The sequence below is a fragment of the Schistocerca gregaria genome, chromosome 7 (genome assembly GCF_023897955.1).
Source record: "Schistocerca gregaria isolate iqSchGreg1 chromosome 7, iqSchGreg1.2, whole genome shotgun sequence".
Taxonomy (NCBI): Eukaryota; Metazoa; Arthropoda; class Insecta; order Orthoptera; family Acrididae; genus Schistocerca; species Schistocerca gregaria.
Genome location: NC_064926.1, coordinates 205,280,623 through 205,295,881, shown reverse-complemented (window position 1 = coordinate 205,295,881; position 15,259 = coordinate 205,280,623). Strand labels below are relative to the sequence as shown.

Genomic DNA, 15,259 nt, shown 5'->3' with positions numbered 1-15,259 from the left:
TGTTTCATGGTCGTGGAGAAAGGAACCGATGACCTCTGCAGTCTGGTCCCTTCAGCCCCACAAACCAACCAACCAATCGGTTCAAGAGAAATTTTGGTATCTCCTTGGATTACTTTTATGTGATCTGACCAGACAAAGTACATCACGCAAAAAGGCTGCTGGACAATAGGAAAGACTGTCCTTTCCCTTAATGTTCACATGATTATTTTAAATGAATAATTATATTTCACTTTGACATGGGATATCATGTTACATACTAACTAAATTGCTTTAAACATAAATGATTGATGTGAAAAGGAAATTGCTACTCACCATATAGCAGAGATACTGAGTTGCAGATAGACACAACAAAAAGGGTGTCAAACAAGCTTTTGGCCAAACAGACCTTCATCAGAATACACACGCACATGCAACACGCACACACACACACACACACACACACACACACACACACACACACTGGGAGGTTAAATAGGAGGGGGGGGGGGTTTCGTTGGTGGAAGAGGGCTGTGTAGTGCTGGAATGGGAATATGGAAAGGGTCAGGTGGGTAAAGGACAATAACTAATGATGATAGAGGTTAGAAGTTTTACGGGAATGAAGGATATATTGCATACTGAGTTCTCACCTGCACAACTTAGAAAAGCTATTGTTTGTCCTAAGGATCCAAATGGCACAGGCTGTGAAGCAGTCATTGAAATGAAGAACATTGTGTTGGGCAGTGAGCTTAGCAACTGGGCAGTCCGGCTGTTTTTTGGCCACAGTTTGTCAGTGGCCATTCATGCTGATAGACAGCTTGTTGGCTGTCATGCCCATGCAGGCTGCAGCACAGTGATTGCAGCTTAGCTTGTAGATCACAGGACTGGTTTCACAGGCAGCCTTGCTATTCCTTCACCACCTCACCCCAGCCTTCTCCTTACCCTGCCACCCAGTTGCTTCTCCCATCATGCACTGCTGCTCGTGTGTGTGTGTGTGTGTGTGTGTGTGTGTGTGTGTGTGTGTATTCTGATGAAGGCTCGTTTGACCAAAAGCTTTGTTTGACAGTCTTTTTGTTGTACCTATCTGTGACTCAGCATATCCACAGTATGGTGAGTAGCAAATATACTTTTCATAACATTGTCATTATTCCATCCTGAATTTTCCATTTTTCCATTAATAAATGACTGATATAATTATTTTAAACAGTAATACACATGGGGCAGTGTTTGATGCAGGTTCATCTGAAAGGAAGAATGTTATAGCGTCAAGTTGAACAAACATATTTCAAGTACAACACAATACATGTAAGTCACAGATCAAGTAAACAAAGTAAGACGTGTGTACACTTTAACAATCAAATCAGAACTGAGTCCGAGTCTAGCAGCCGCTGGCTGGCTGGCCACTTAGGTGACACTGCTGCTGCATGGCTGGCAGACAGTGCCGCATGTAGAGGATGCGTGTAACTGCGCGGCGGCACTTTGAAAGATCGGCGAGTCACAACAAAGAAGAAGTGCATTTTTCTTTTCTTAAGTCTTATAGTGGTTTTGTCCAGGTGACTCTTCCATTGCAATGGAATCTGAGATTCAGTAGCAATCCTCATTTCTGTTGCAGTCACTGTATTAAATATTGGTCTTTTGGTTTCAGTTTGTATCTTGCAAATACAACACTCTGACTGTTTATGCCAGAATGCTTGTCTTTCTTACTTCATGCTGTAGATAACTGATCCCTTTGACTGATAGGGTTGGCTTTGTTACTGAGTGAATCTTATCCAGTTGGTTGTAGATGTCTGTCCAAATTTTCAGCTTTTAAGATAGCAATTTTGAACTGCTATGTAATGGCATTGTTCATGTACTTCTGGAATACAGTTCATAGCAGTGAATCGTCACCAAACGAGATGGTAGATTGTTTCCTACTTTCCTTCTTACAACTGTGTTTTCTTGTGACAAGACACTTTGTGATTTAATAGCACATGTTAATACATCATATTTATATCACTTTCTTTGGATCCACCAATGGTAAATTTTGCTTAATTGAAGCCGTGAACAGTTGTTTACCATTACAGATGACAACAAATTATTTAGTATAAGCAGATAGATTTTAAGAAATTTTGCAGTGGCTTTATGTAGAATCATTTTGAGGTTTACATTATGTTTCAGGCAATGCTTGCTACCCAACAACAGCAACAGCAGCAGCAACTCCAGCAGCAACAGCAGCAATTACAACAACAGCAGCAGCAACTGCAACAGCAGCAGCATCAACAACAGCAGCAGCAACAGCAACAACAACAGCAACAGCAGCAACAACAACAACAGCCACAAATGGTACCTGGAGGACGAGGCTTTCCACAGCAAAATCCTCCAGGTTACCACGGACCTGTTATTGGTGGTACTCGACCTCCTCCCCCCTCCCGCTGGCCCCCCACTAGTGCTGGTCCGGTACCCGGCACAATGATGCCTCCACAGCAGCGTCCAACATTCCTGCAGCAAGGTCCTGGTGCAACAGGGGTGACCGGAGCAGGACCGAACCCTGTGGCCTCAGCTGCTGGGCCTACTGCAGCCACTGCAGGCAGTGCTTTGCTTGCACAGCTGTCAACACCACCCTCTGCTATGACGCAAGCACCATTTGGAGCCACAAGGATGGACGGTTAGTTACTGCAGTTATTCTTACTATGTGCTATGTGTTAAGTAAAAATAGTGAATGAGGCTGATGCTCTGAACCATGAAGGTAATACCATTATGTGCCAGCTTTGGGAGAGGAGAAAATATGTTTTTTTTTTTTTTTTAAGAAAATTCATCTGATTTTGGAAGACTATACCTTTTACATTAATGAAATTATGCTTGAAGGTAGGAACTTGGGATGTCTTTTAAGTTACGTATTGAAACTAAAAGTTAGCTGGCCATAGTGATCTCCCTAGTGCAGCCAGCTCACTCACTTATTCGTTTAATACCTATCCGTGTCAAGTTAAGATTACAATAACACAACAACAAAAATGTGTTTTGTGTTCTTTGCTTCACCACGGGCAAGTCAGTTATAAATGTGTGGTGTGATTTTCATTGAGAGCTTGACAGTGCACCTCTTACAGCTCAAAGCATTTGACAGTGACACCAGGAGTTTCAAAATATTGGCTGTTTGTGTAAGGAGAAATCTACTGTTTGCTCTTGGTGTTCTTTTAAAACATAGAGTGCATTGAACAGAGTTTTAAACATAGTCTGCAGAAGAAACTTCCTGGCAGATTAAAACTGTGTGCCGGACCGAGACTCGAACTGAACTCAGAACCTTTGCCTTTCACAGGCAAGTGCCGCTCTACCAACTGAGCTACCCAAGCACGACTCACGCCCCGCCCTCGCAGCTTTAATTCTACCAGTACCTCGTTTCATTATAGTCTACAGAAGTCTGCTCATCATGCCAGCAGAGAGTTAGCTGTTCCTCATGAGCCTGTGTGGCAAGTTCTGAGATGAGATTTGTGTTTCAAACCATGGTGGATGTTTGCCATGCATCAAACAGTAAAAAGTTCCCCAAAGTGCATGCAAAGTGAAGGTAAACTCTTGTAAAATTGGATGGTGCTTTTGAAAATAAAACCTTTGTAGCCCTCTGTGTAAGTTAAAATGTATCCCAAGTTCTTATTTCCTTTCATGTAGAATATATACAAGGGCTACCCAGAAAGTAACAGTTGTTTCGAAACAAAAAAATTAACAATATGGAAAAATCAGATTTCATTATATACATTTTAAAGGCATACTTGTGGGCTATTTTTCTACATAATCACCACTCAAACTGAGGCACTTATCATACTGTGGCACAAATTTTTCAATGCTGTCTCCCTAGAAATCTGCTGCCTGCAATTGCAACCACCAGTTTGTATTGGCATGCAGTTCAGCATCAGTATCAAAGAGTTTTGTAGCGAGCCATGCCTTTGTTACTAGGAAGAGGTGGTAGTCACTCGGTGCCAAATCCAGGCTGTATGATGGATGTTGAAACACCTCCCATCCAAAATCCCGTAGGAGCTCTTAGGTATGATTGGCCATGTGCGAAGATGCATTTTCATGAAAAACAAAACTTTTGCACTAAGTTTTCCCTGATGCTTGTACCTTAACTTTGTCAATGTTTAACAATACTTCTCTGAGGTAATTGCTAATTGCTGTGCCCTATTCAAAGAAATCAACGAGAACTATTCCCTTTGAATCCCAAAACACAACAGCCATGATCATTCTAGCTGAAATTGTTTGGAACACTTCTGTGATTTACTGGTAGAATTTGCGTGTCCTCATTCCAACGATCGCCTTTCTGTTTCACAATTGACATGCTTCACCCAAGACAACCCAGATTATGATACAACTGATAACTTTGCTACCATTTTTCTTGTAACCTGCAAGGAAGGTCAGTGCTGCAGCCAGTCTCTGTTTTTTGTGGTCTTCCATCAGGATTTTGGGAACCCATCTAGCACAAAATTTGTGGTAACCAAGCTTCTGGAGCACACCCCCATGCACCAAACTCTGTGAAATTTGGGGAAAACATTCTGAAAGTTCCATAATTGTGAAACAGCAATTTTCACAATGTTTTTCATTGATTTTCATCACCGGTTCACCAGGCCAAGGCTATGCCAACCACCGTGGTTCTCATCATGCACATTGGTACGGCCGGTCGCAGGTTCGAATACTGCCTCGGGCATGGATGGGTATGGTGTCCTTAGGTTAGTTACGTTTAAGTAGTTCTAAGTTCTAGGGGACTGATGATTTCAGATGTTAAGTCCCATAGTGCTCAGAGCCATTTGAACTATTGGTACGGCCATTTTCAAAATCAGTGCACCATTGCCTCACTTGACTTTCTCTAATTATTCCTTTTTCATGCACATCACAAAGGTTGTGATAAGTTTCAATTGGTTTGTAGTTTTTTGCGAATAAAAACCTAATTACGGAACATACCTCACAAGTGATGGGATTTTCTATCGGAAAGTACATTTTAACACATCAAAGAAAACAAAGTAGCAGAGAACACAGACCACACGCAACCATCGCTGGATGCATCGTGAGTGTGGGAATGTTAGAGCATCAAGATGGCAGGTGTAGCCCCGCCCACCACCTGAGGCGTAGCGCTTTACATCGTGCATATTGATATCACATTTCTATGCCATCTGGTAGAGGTCACTAGCTGGTGGACATTATGTGAGCTGCAGTCAAAATACTGTCATTTTTATTTACAGTTCTGTTTGTTTCATTTTCTAATTGTTTATTAATTACTACTGTACTTGTACTTAGTTATGAGAGGGAATGAAAGTGTGAATGTGAAATAATGTTTTATGTAAAGTTTTTATACTGTTCATTGAAATAACTGGTCTCTTGAGGGATTTTCGAGAATGGTGTGTTTGTTAGTCATTCGTACCAGGGAATTTATTATAAACTATTTCATCAGTTTATGGTGTTGGGGAAATGAGATTATGATTTCAGCAAAGTTGTTTTATTAAGAGGGAGTTAATTTTATATTTGTGATTGATTTTCAAAATTTATTTATTTTAATTTACTGTTTTGATTCAGTGACAAATTTTGATTGGTTCTGTTTATATATGCAGTATTGAGTGGGTTTGATATTGCTTTCTGTTTGGCAGAAATATTCGTGCATATTTTGGGAACTAGAAATTAATTTTGTGTAGAGAGATGAGTGGAGTTGTGGCTTGGATTTCATAGTGATCAGACCTATTGATAGATGCTCCACTACAAATTACGAGGTTCACTCCAAAAGAAATGCACACTATTTTTTTTAATCCATCTTTTATTCTACATGTTTGAAAGTTTTACAGTGTGTGGATACATCCTTTAGGAACAATATTTTCATTTCTCCACATAATTTCCATCCCTCTCAACTGCCTTACACGATCTTGGAACCAGCGCCTGTATACGCGCATGGTAAAATTCTGGACCAACCTGTTGGAGCCACTGTTTGGCAGTGTGCACAAGTGAGTCATCATCTTTAAATCTTGTTCCACAAAGAGAGTCTTTCAGTTTCCCAAAGAGATCATAGTCATATGGAGCCAGGTCAGGACTCTAAGGTGGGTGTTTCGGTGTTGTCCATCCGAGTTCTGTAATCACTTCCATGGCTTTTTGACTGGCATGTGGCCGTGCATTGTCGTGCAACAGAAAACCATCCTGCTTTCACAGATGTGGTTGAACACGACTCAGTCGAGCTTGAAGTTTCTTCAGTGTCATCACATATGCATCAGAATTTATGGTGGTTCCACTTGCATGATGTCCACAAGCAAGAGTCGTTCGGAATCGAAAAACACCGTAGCCATAACTTTTCCAACAGAAGATGTGGTTTTGAATTTTTTTTTTTCTTGGGTGAATTTACACGATGCCACTCCATTGATTGCCTCTTCGTCTCTGGTGAAAAATGAAGGAGCTGTGTTTCATCACCTGTCACAATTTTTCCCAGAAATTTATTTCCACCATTCTCGTACTGTTCTGAAAGTTCGATGCATACCGTTTTTCTTGTTTCTTTGTGAGCCACTGTCAACATCCTGGGAACCCACCTGGCACAAACCATTTTAACACCAACGCTTTCAGTATTCTGCAAACACTTCTTTCCCCTATCCCAACGTAGTGTGCAATTTGTTCACTATGATGCACCCTGTCAGCAGTCACCAGTTCGTTAACTCTCTGCACATTGTCTGGAGTGTGTGCAGTACGAGGCCTGCCGCTGCGAGGACAATCCTCAATATTGCCGAGCCCGCTTTCATCACGTAACCTGCTTGCCCACCAATTAACTGTACTGCGATCGACAGCAGCATCTCCATACACCTTCTTCAACCTCTTGTGGATGTTTCCCACTGTCTCGTTTTCACAGCACAGGAATTCTACGACAGCATGTTGCTTCTGACAGACGTCAAGTGTAGCAGCCATCTTGAAGACATGCTGTGACGGCGCCACTGATGGGAACAGGTTGAACTAAGTTTGAAAACAAGCGTGAAGGATGTATCTGCACACTGTAAAACTTTTACACAAGCAGAATGAAAACTATATTTTTACGAAATAGTGTGCATTTCTTTTGAAGTGACCCTAGTATTAATATTGTGATATTTCAGTACCAAAATGTTTAAGTAGTACCATAAAGTGTGGAAGAGAGTTTAATTTTTTGCACAGTTTGAAATTCAGAACTTTTGGTGACATTTTAAATAACTAAATTCAGCATTGTGTTTTACTTACTCATGAAGATGGACATGGACATTTTGTTACGTGAGACTGATAATAACAATCTTTGAGCGAACTATTTTGAAAGAAACAATTCATTTGTAAACTTTTGGTGAAAGACAGTTAATAATTACCATAAACTGACTGCAATTACGAATACTGTGTGTATGTGAACTTTTTGGACTTTGTACAGCATAGAGTGGGGCTTGGTAGTGACTGGTGTCTTCAAGTTTTCTATAATACTGTGAAATTTTACACACATAGATACTTTCATTTAACTATTCCTTCCACCGACAGAACAATTATAGTGTGACTTGTGGTTACAAAGTATACAGCTGTTTTTCTATAGCTTTTTCTGCTTGAGAACTGTACTTCAGTGACTTCTGTGGTGTGTGTACTGTAAGACCTTCAGTACACACACCATCAGATTATTTGACTTGTCGCTCTAACGAAGTAGGCGAATGTCAGCAATATGTCTCGTGGTCTTATCGTGGCGTGTTTACCTTCTGCCGTTAGGTCAGACGATAGAAATGCCACTTGCACGCTTAGAGTAGCAGATTGACGGTGACCAACTTTAAATAGAACTTGATTAATTTTCACATACATTTATTAAAATAATAACAAGCATAAAAATTACTTAACTTGGTTCTGGATGCTATTTACAATTGACAATCTGAAGTTCCTTTGGTATTGGTACATTAATCTTATTCTCACATATCTCTCTGATACTTGACAAAAGTGTCTTTACATTTATCTTCATGACTATGTACAGGAATACGGTAATCTTATTAGGTGCAGACTGAAACTTGATTATAGACTGGTACAGACAAATGTAGAACTCGTACAGACTGTTGCAGACAAATGAAGACGGATACAGACTGGTGCAGACAAATGCAGGCAGACTAATCGGAGGTCTGTACACTCGTTATAATACATCGCGTGTTCATGTATCACTGCGCGAGTGTGATCCGCAAGGAGAAAAGGTTCTACGTTAGCAGCAATCTCATTGGGTGCGTTACATATTAATATGCGGATCGGCGGAAGCAGAATTTGGTCCGTCTCTATGGCAGCGCCATCTCGTAGTGCGGAGACGGACGAGCGCTTCGCCTGCACTGTTGTGCTTAGCGGGGCACGCTCTAGTGGGAAAGTTGTGTACGCGCTGACTACGCGGAACTATGTACACAACAACTTCTAAGAGGTGTGCATCTGAAGAGAGATTCACCACAAGGTGAGTGGTACTTTGCAATGCAACACACTATCACGTGCCACGATAGACCAAAATGACTGTTACTTTCTGGGTAGCTCTCATAGTATTGTGCAATTGGATGCATTTTTAAAAAAAACATTCTGTATTTTGAAGAAAAGACGGGACAACCCATGAGTCACTAGGATGAAAGGAGGTAATTAGCAAATTTCAGTCTTGGGCACTTGATGATCTCTTCTCTCCTTCAGTGCAGGCATTTCTATTTTTAATTATCTTGTTGCATTACACAGTTTTCTGTGCAAATTCAAAATAAATTGTGGTTTTGTAGGTGCTGCCAATATAATGATTGGCAATCAGCAACAAGTTCAATCAACGTTGCGAGGTCCTGCAGGCTTAATGGGAGGCCCAGGGTCAACTGCAGGACAGTTAGGACAGGCAGTTCCTGGAAGTCAGGGAGGAGCAGTGCCCGGACAGCCAGGTGTAGGTGTCGCAGTGGGAGTGTCAGCTGCTACAGTAGCTGCTGCTCAGCAGCAGCAACCACAGCAGCAACAGCAACAGCAGCAGATGCCCCAGCAGCAACCACAGACAGCTGGATCAGCAGGGCAACAGCAGGTAATTCCTGTGGCAGTGTGTAAGTCGTGTATGGGAACTGAGTGTTGAATTACAAGAAGCAACAAAGAATTAATTTTTTAGTCTTTATATTTGCTCACTTGCTTTCTCTCTCTCTCTCTCTCTCTCTCTCTCTCTCTCTCTCTCTCTCTCACACACACACACACACACACACACACACACACACACACACACACACACACACACACCATTGGACAGAGCATGCCAAGAAAATAGTTTTCTCATGTTCTTTTGGCATTAGTGACTCTTTACTTTCAGGAAGACTTTCAGTATTTGTTGAAGATCGTTACACGCATTAATTCACAATGATGCATGTCAGTGCACTCGAGACCTGGCAGATATGATGGACTGTGATCATTCTACCATCATGCAACATTTGTTTGCACTGAGAAAGCTTCAAAAATTAGATGTATGCTGTAAATCAAAATTACAAGAATCAGCAGATGATTTTGTGTGCATCTCCACTTTTTCATCATGAACAACACTGATTGTTCCTGCCCTGTATTGTTACAAGTAATGGGAAATGGTGTCTTTATGATAACATAAGGAAAAGAAGGAAATTGTTGAGGCTGAATAATGTAGCAACCCTTATATAAAGACCTGCACACATCCACAAAAGATCATGTTATGCATCTGGTGTACGATGAATTATTTCCCCAAGATGTAAATGTCACTGGTGATATTTATTGTCAGCAATTGAGATGTCTTGCAGTCGCAGTCCAAGAACAACAGCCAGGAAGAGTGCGTGAAGTGCTGCTGCTACACAATAATACCTGCTTGCTTTCTGCTAGACTGACAAAAATTGCTATACAGTAGTTGGGATGGATAGTCATTTCACATGGACCTTATTCAAAAGATCTTCTGCCCAGAGATTTTCACCTTTTCTGTTCTGTATCAAACAGGCTTCAAAGAGTTTCCTCTCTGGAAGAAAATGTACTCCAAATATGGCTCACGAGCTCTTTCCCTCAAAACCACGTGATTTCAACAGTCATGGAATCAAAAAGTTAATCCAGCTGTGGCAGGCTGTTGTAAATAGTGAAGGAGAATATGTTATTGATAACTAAAGTCTTTGTTATGTGTGTCTGTGTGTTTATTAATCTTATGGAAAAGTGCTATGAACTTATGCACCAACCAAATATTTTTTCTTCCAGTAATACCTTTAGTGTATATGGAGTGGAGAACTGAATCTCCCAAGAATATCACAAACATAGTTTATGGTCATCACATTTGGAGAATTAACTGTGTACTCCACAAACAGAATTGTTGGAAATATCCATATACAAGAAGAGACACCCTATTGTCTTGTAAGATGGAACCATCACCCATTGTACCAATCTCGGGACATACATAGTTATCAGTGACAGAATTTCTACTAAATGTCATGTGACTAGGGCCTCCCATCGGCTAGACCGTTCGCCGGGTGCAAGTTTTCGATTTGACGCCACTTCGGCGACTTGCGTGTCGATGGGGATGAAATGATGATGATTAGGACAGCACAACACCCAATCCCTGAGTGGAGAAAATCTCCGATTCAGCGAGGAATCGAACTCGGACTCAGAGAATTGACATTCTGTCACACTGATCACTCAGCTACCGGGGGCGGACAGTATTTCTACTGATCCATGGAATCACAGTTTCCCATGGAAACACTCAGTTAATGTGTAGATGTAAAGATATTCTACTTGAAAACATAAAAAGCACTACCTCGACTGAAGATACCACTGTTATGGATACTAGGTGGATGATAATGACTTCCAGCTGTTTTCTAAACAAAACATATTGACAATGACTATGCAAGTTAAACTGGGACTCACCTGTGAAGAGAATGTTCTTACGTTGATATATTCTGTGTAAATAGTAGTATATCCATTGCTAATGCTCCTTTGTATGAAGGGCAGTGAGAAATAGACATCTATTCTTCCAAGTGTGTGTGTCACAGAATGAATTTTCATTAAGTGGCCACCTCTGTTTGACTTAGCTCTCTTCCTTTGATGACCCTCCTTAGCAAATTACCCTTTGACACCATTCAATAATGTTGATTGTTCGGGCTATTTTATCTTGTTGTCACACCAACTGCTATCCTGTACCAAAATGTGCAATTGTTTGTTAAGTACAAATGATTAAAAAATGCATAACATCTCATGTTTTTATGTAGTAGTTTTGTGGAGCGCACTGAACAACTATGTAAAAATCACTATAGTTTCCACGAGCAGTGACAATGTGAAGCCCAGCTTGCTCTGTTCATTCATGAGATTCAGCTGACAGGAGGTAGTGGAAAATTGACGGATGTCAGGTTTCTTCAGTTCCAGAAATCCTTCAATACAGTTCCAAATCATCACCTATTAAATGAAACATATGTATGCAATCTTTTGAATCAGATATGAAATTCAATTGGAGACTTTCTAGTGAGTAGAATGTAGGATGTTGTTTTTATTGGAGAGGTGTAACCAGAAGCAAATGTAACACCTGCTATGCTTAAGTAGATGCAAAAAAATTGATATCACTGGATTACGCAATTCCAACTTCACTGTAATCCAGTGAAATGAATATTTCACACATTCTAAGGAATACTTGAGAAAAAGCAGTATAACTGAAGTTTCACTTATCTGGTTCCTTGTAGTCGGTTCTTTAACAGCTTCGTCAAGGACACAGGCTTTGTATTTGATTCAGATACTTTTAGTTGTTTCAGTACTTGTAGAAATAAATGAAGAATTTCACCACTTTGATTTCACATAAAATATAACATTTATTTTTATCATCATAATAGATTCTTCCCAAGGCCTTTTTAAGGCACAAGCAACACAAACAGCCACTTGGGGCACCAGAGGGACACCAAGCACAAGGGCAGTATTTTTGTACAGGACGTATCACAATTAGTAGCAAAATTTGACATAGGTTGAGAGTATACAATAGTAGAAGCTAAAATTTTTCGTAAACATGGATCCACAAGCAAGCAGACAAGATACTTGCAAAGTGTTGTTATGAACTGCCATTAATTTTATGTCAAATACTGTCTTAGTATGAATGAATGTGAAATGTACACTTTTTGATTAAGTCTTAATGTAATTGTGACCAAATTTTGCCCTAGGTCTTCCTTATCTTGCACATATTTTGAGAGTGTGGTAGAAGCATGATGGTGAACAGCCACAGTTTTCTGCTGACATAAGATTACATCTAGTGAGCCATTATGAACCCTAGATGCACTTCATCAATATGAAATTAGACAATTTTTTTTTTTGGTCCCGATTTTTTCCGATGAAAAGTGAAGTAACTTGTAAATTAAAAAATTGAAAATTTCCATTACCTAACTAAAAAATAACAGAAATGTTATATGTTCATTTTTTCAAGATCATTGTTATTGAAGCTTGAACAGTATAATAGGAATAGCTCTTTCTCCTTTCACATAAAACGTTTAAAAATTTCAATAATTACCTTAAATTAAATTGAGTTGTTTCTTCTTTTAATATTTAGTACTGAAATAAGACACAGAAAATTTATTTCTGTTACAGAGGAATGTTTATGTAGTTGTTAATTGAAAAGAAAAGAAAAGAAAAGATTTCCACAATCACTAGATTCAGATTTATTTGTAAAGGTCTTTCCAAGAACCCAAGGAGAGGCAGTTAATATCTGAGGGGTGGGAGATGTTTGGCAGGGGAGGGGGGGAGGGGGTGGAGATATGACTTGTTGCTTGTGTGAAAAAATGTTCTTGAACTGACCCTGTCTCTTGTTGCAACCGTAGTTTAGGTCAGTCATGATAATTCTTCAGCTGACTCCCACTTTTGACAGACTCCCTTACAGCATACTTCAGTACCAAATTTGCAAACGATGGATTGGGAAAGGTGATAAGTTTCAAAATATAAAAAGAACATTTTGCATTATCTATCTATAACATAATTTATTTACAGATTCTTATTTTGAATTTAAATATGATTACTATTAATTTTACAATGAAAATAATTGATATTCATCATCATCATCATCTTGGACAATTTCCAGCCTCTGGCAGCCGGGTCTGTTTGGAACATAAGCCTCTCCATCGTCTTCTCTGTTCCACCATCTCTCTGTCTTCAACTTGGTCCAGTCTTCTACTTTCGACTGGACACTTTCCTCCACTCCTTTCCACCATCTGTCTCTCGGTCTTCCTCTTGGTCTCTTTCCTTCGTTTCATCTTGTGTATCCTCCTAGGTATCCTCTTCTCTTCCATTCGCTTAACATGCCCATACCATCTCAGCCTTGATTTCTCTATCTACTTCTGTAATGGTTCCATCTTAATTAACTCTCTGATCCCCTCATTTCTTAACGTGCCTGTCTTTGTCACTCCAAAACCGCTCTTCAAGAATTTCATCTCACTAGCTTGTACTTTGCTTTTCTCTATTTCTTTCACAACCCAGATTTCGGATGCATATGTCAGGATCGGGACATAATATGACCAGTATATAACGTTTTTACTGATTTGGGGTACATCCTTACTCCATATCAGGCTTCTGACTCTTTTCTGAAATGCTTCTGCTTTCCTCCCCTGCTCGTTTATTTCTCTGTTGTTTTTTTTTTCCATCTTCCTGTATCAGACGTCCTAGGCACTTGAAACTCTCCACTCTCCTCAGTTGTTCCCCACAAATTGTTATTCCAGTTCTTCCTCTCTCCATTGTTCTTGTTGTGCTAATCATCTCACTCTTACTTGCACTAAATTTCATATCATATTCTTGTACTGTTTGTTCCCATACTTCCAACTGCTCTTGTACTTCCTCCTCCATATTCCCCCAGATCATCAGATCACTTGCAAACACCATAGCTTTTATCTTTCCTTCACCAATTACTTGTGCTACTGTACTCATTCTATCATCCATCCCTGCAATGAAGAGTAATGATGAAATTGCAATGATGAAACTGCACTTCCCTGCCTCAAGCCATTCTTCTGTTTAGTTCAAGCTGATCTCTCTCCTCCCACTTTCACACAGTTCACACTTCCATGGTACATTTCCCTTATCCTCCAAATAGTCTGTTTTGCTGCTCTTCTGGTCTCCAGGGCTTTCCACACTTTGCTTCTACATACACTATCATACACTTTTTCAATATCCAGGGAGATCATTAGTAGATCTATTCCATATTCATAATGCTGTTTCTGCAGTTGTCTTACGGCAAAAATTAGATCCACCGTGGACCTTCCTATACTGAAGCCATGTTGCTCTTCTCTCAATCTCCCTCCTAATTTCTCCCAAATTCATGCTTTCAAAATTTTCTCAAAAGTCTTTGCACAATGACTTATCAGTGTTATTCCCTGATAGTTCTTGCACTCTTTTCTGTTTTCCTTCTTAAAGATTGGGACATTTATTCCCTTCTTCCTGTCTTCTGGGATCATCATCTGTCTCCACACAATTTTCATTACTCAATATAGCTATTGTCTCTCCAGCTCTCCTGCTGCTCTTACCATCTCTTCATGTAGCTCATCTAGACGTGGTGACTTCCCTCCCTTCATCTTGCCCAATGCCTGTTCCACTTCTCCCCATGTAAGATCTTTCCCTATTTGTTGTTCCTCCTCTTTTTTTTCTCCTTGGCTTGTTCCTCTTCATCTAGGTCTCCATTCTGATTCAGGATTTCTCCAAAACACTCCTTACAAGTATTCTCAAATTCCTCCTTATTCTCTACGTCTTGGCCACTTTTGTTCATCATTCAGGCATAATTTGTCGTACCGTTCTTCCTCTTACTTTTAATCATCCCACATAACACCCTTTTTTTTTTTTTAACCTTCACTATCCTCCTCCATCATTCTGGTCCACTGTTCCAACCACTTTCTTATCTCCTCTGCCGCCACGCTTATTGCTTCTTTCTTTTTGCTTGATACTCTTCTTTTGTCTCTACTGTTCTCTTCTGCTCCTGCCGCACTCTCTAATGTTCCCTTGAATCTGCTCCATTCCTCTTCTACCATTTTTGGTTAATCCTTTGGGATGCTTTCCTTCACTACTTGTAGGTTCTGTAGCCTGCTTTCTTCCTGCTTCAACTTCCATACCCTTACACATCTTTCCTGATTTTCTGTCCCTTTATTATCCTTAGTCCCTATCATGTTCATTATCAGCTAACAGTGGTCACTATCCAAGGCCTCTGATGGTATTACCTTAATGTCAATGATGTTCCTATTCATCTCACTACTGTACAGAAAGCAGTCAACTATCAACTTTATTTTTAAGTCTTGACTGCACCAGGTGATCTTGTGGCTCTCTCTTTTCTTGAACCAAGAGTTCCCAACCAGCAAGCTATTCCTTTGACAGA

At 40.1% G+C, this 15,259-nt stretch overlaps 1 protein-coding gene across 8 annotated transcripts in view; it reads left to right on the top strand.

Annotated features, from left to right (window-relative positions):
- The window catches only part of LOC126281595 (mediator of RNA polymerase II transcription subunit 25), a 175,332-nt gene that overhangs the window by 66,234 nt on the left and 93,839 nt on the right, over positions 1–15,259 (top strand). For all 8 annotated transcript variants that reach the window (XM_049980681.1, XM_049980688.1, XM_049980685.1 and 5 more), the window contains 2 exons: positions 2,134–2,620; positions 8,691–8,974. In XM_049980681.1, coding sequence (XP_049836638.1) covers positions 2,134–2,620; positions 8,691–8,974 — 771 coding nt within the window. The remainder of the gene's footprint in view (positions 1–2,133; positions 2,621–8,690; positions 8,975–15,259) is intronic.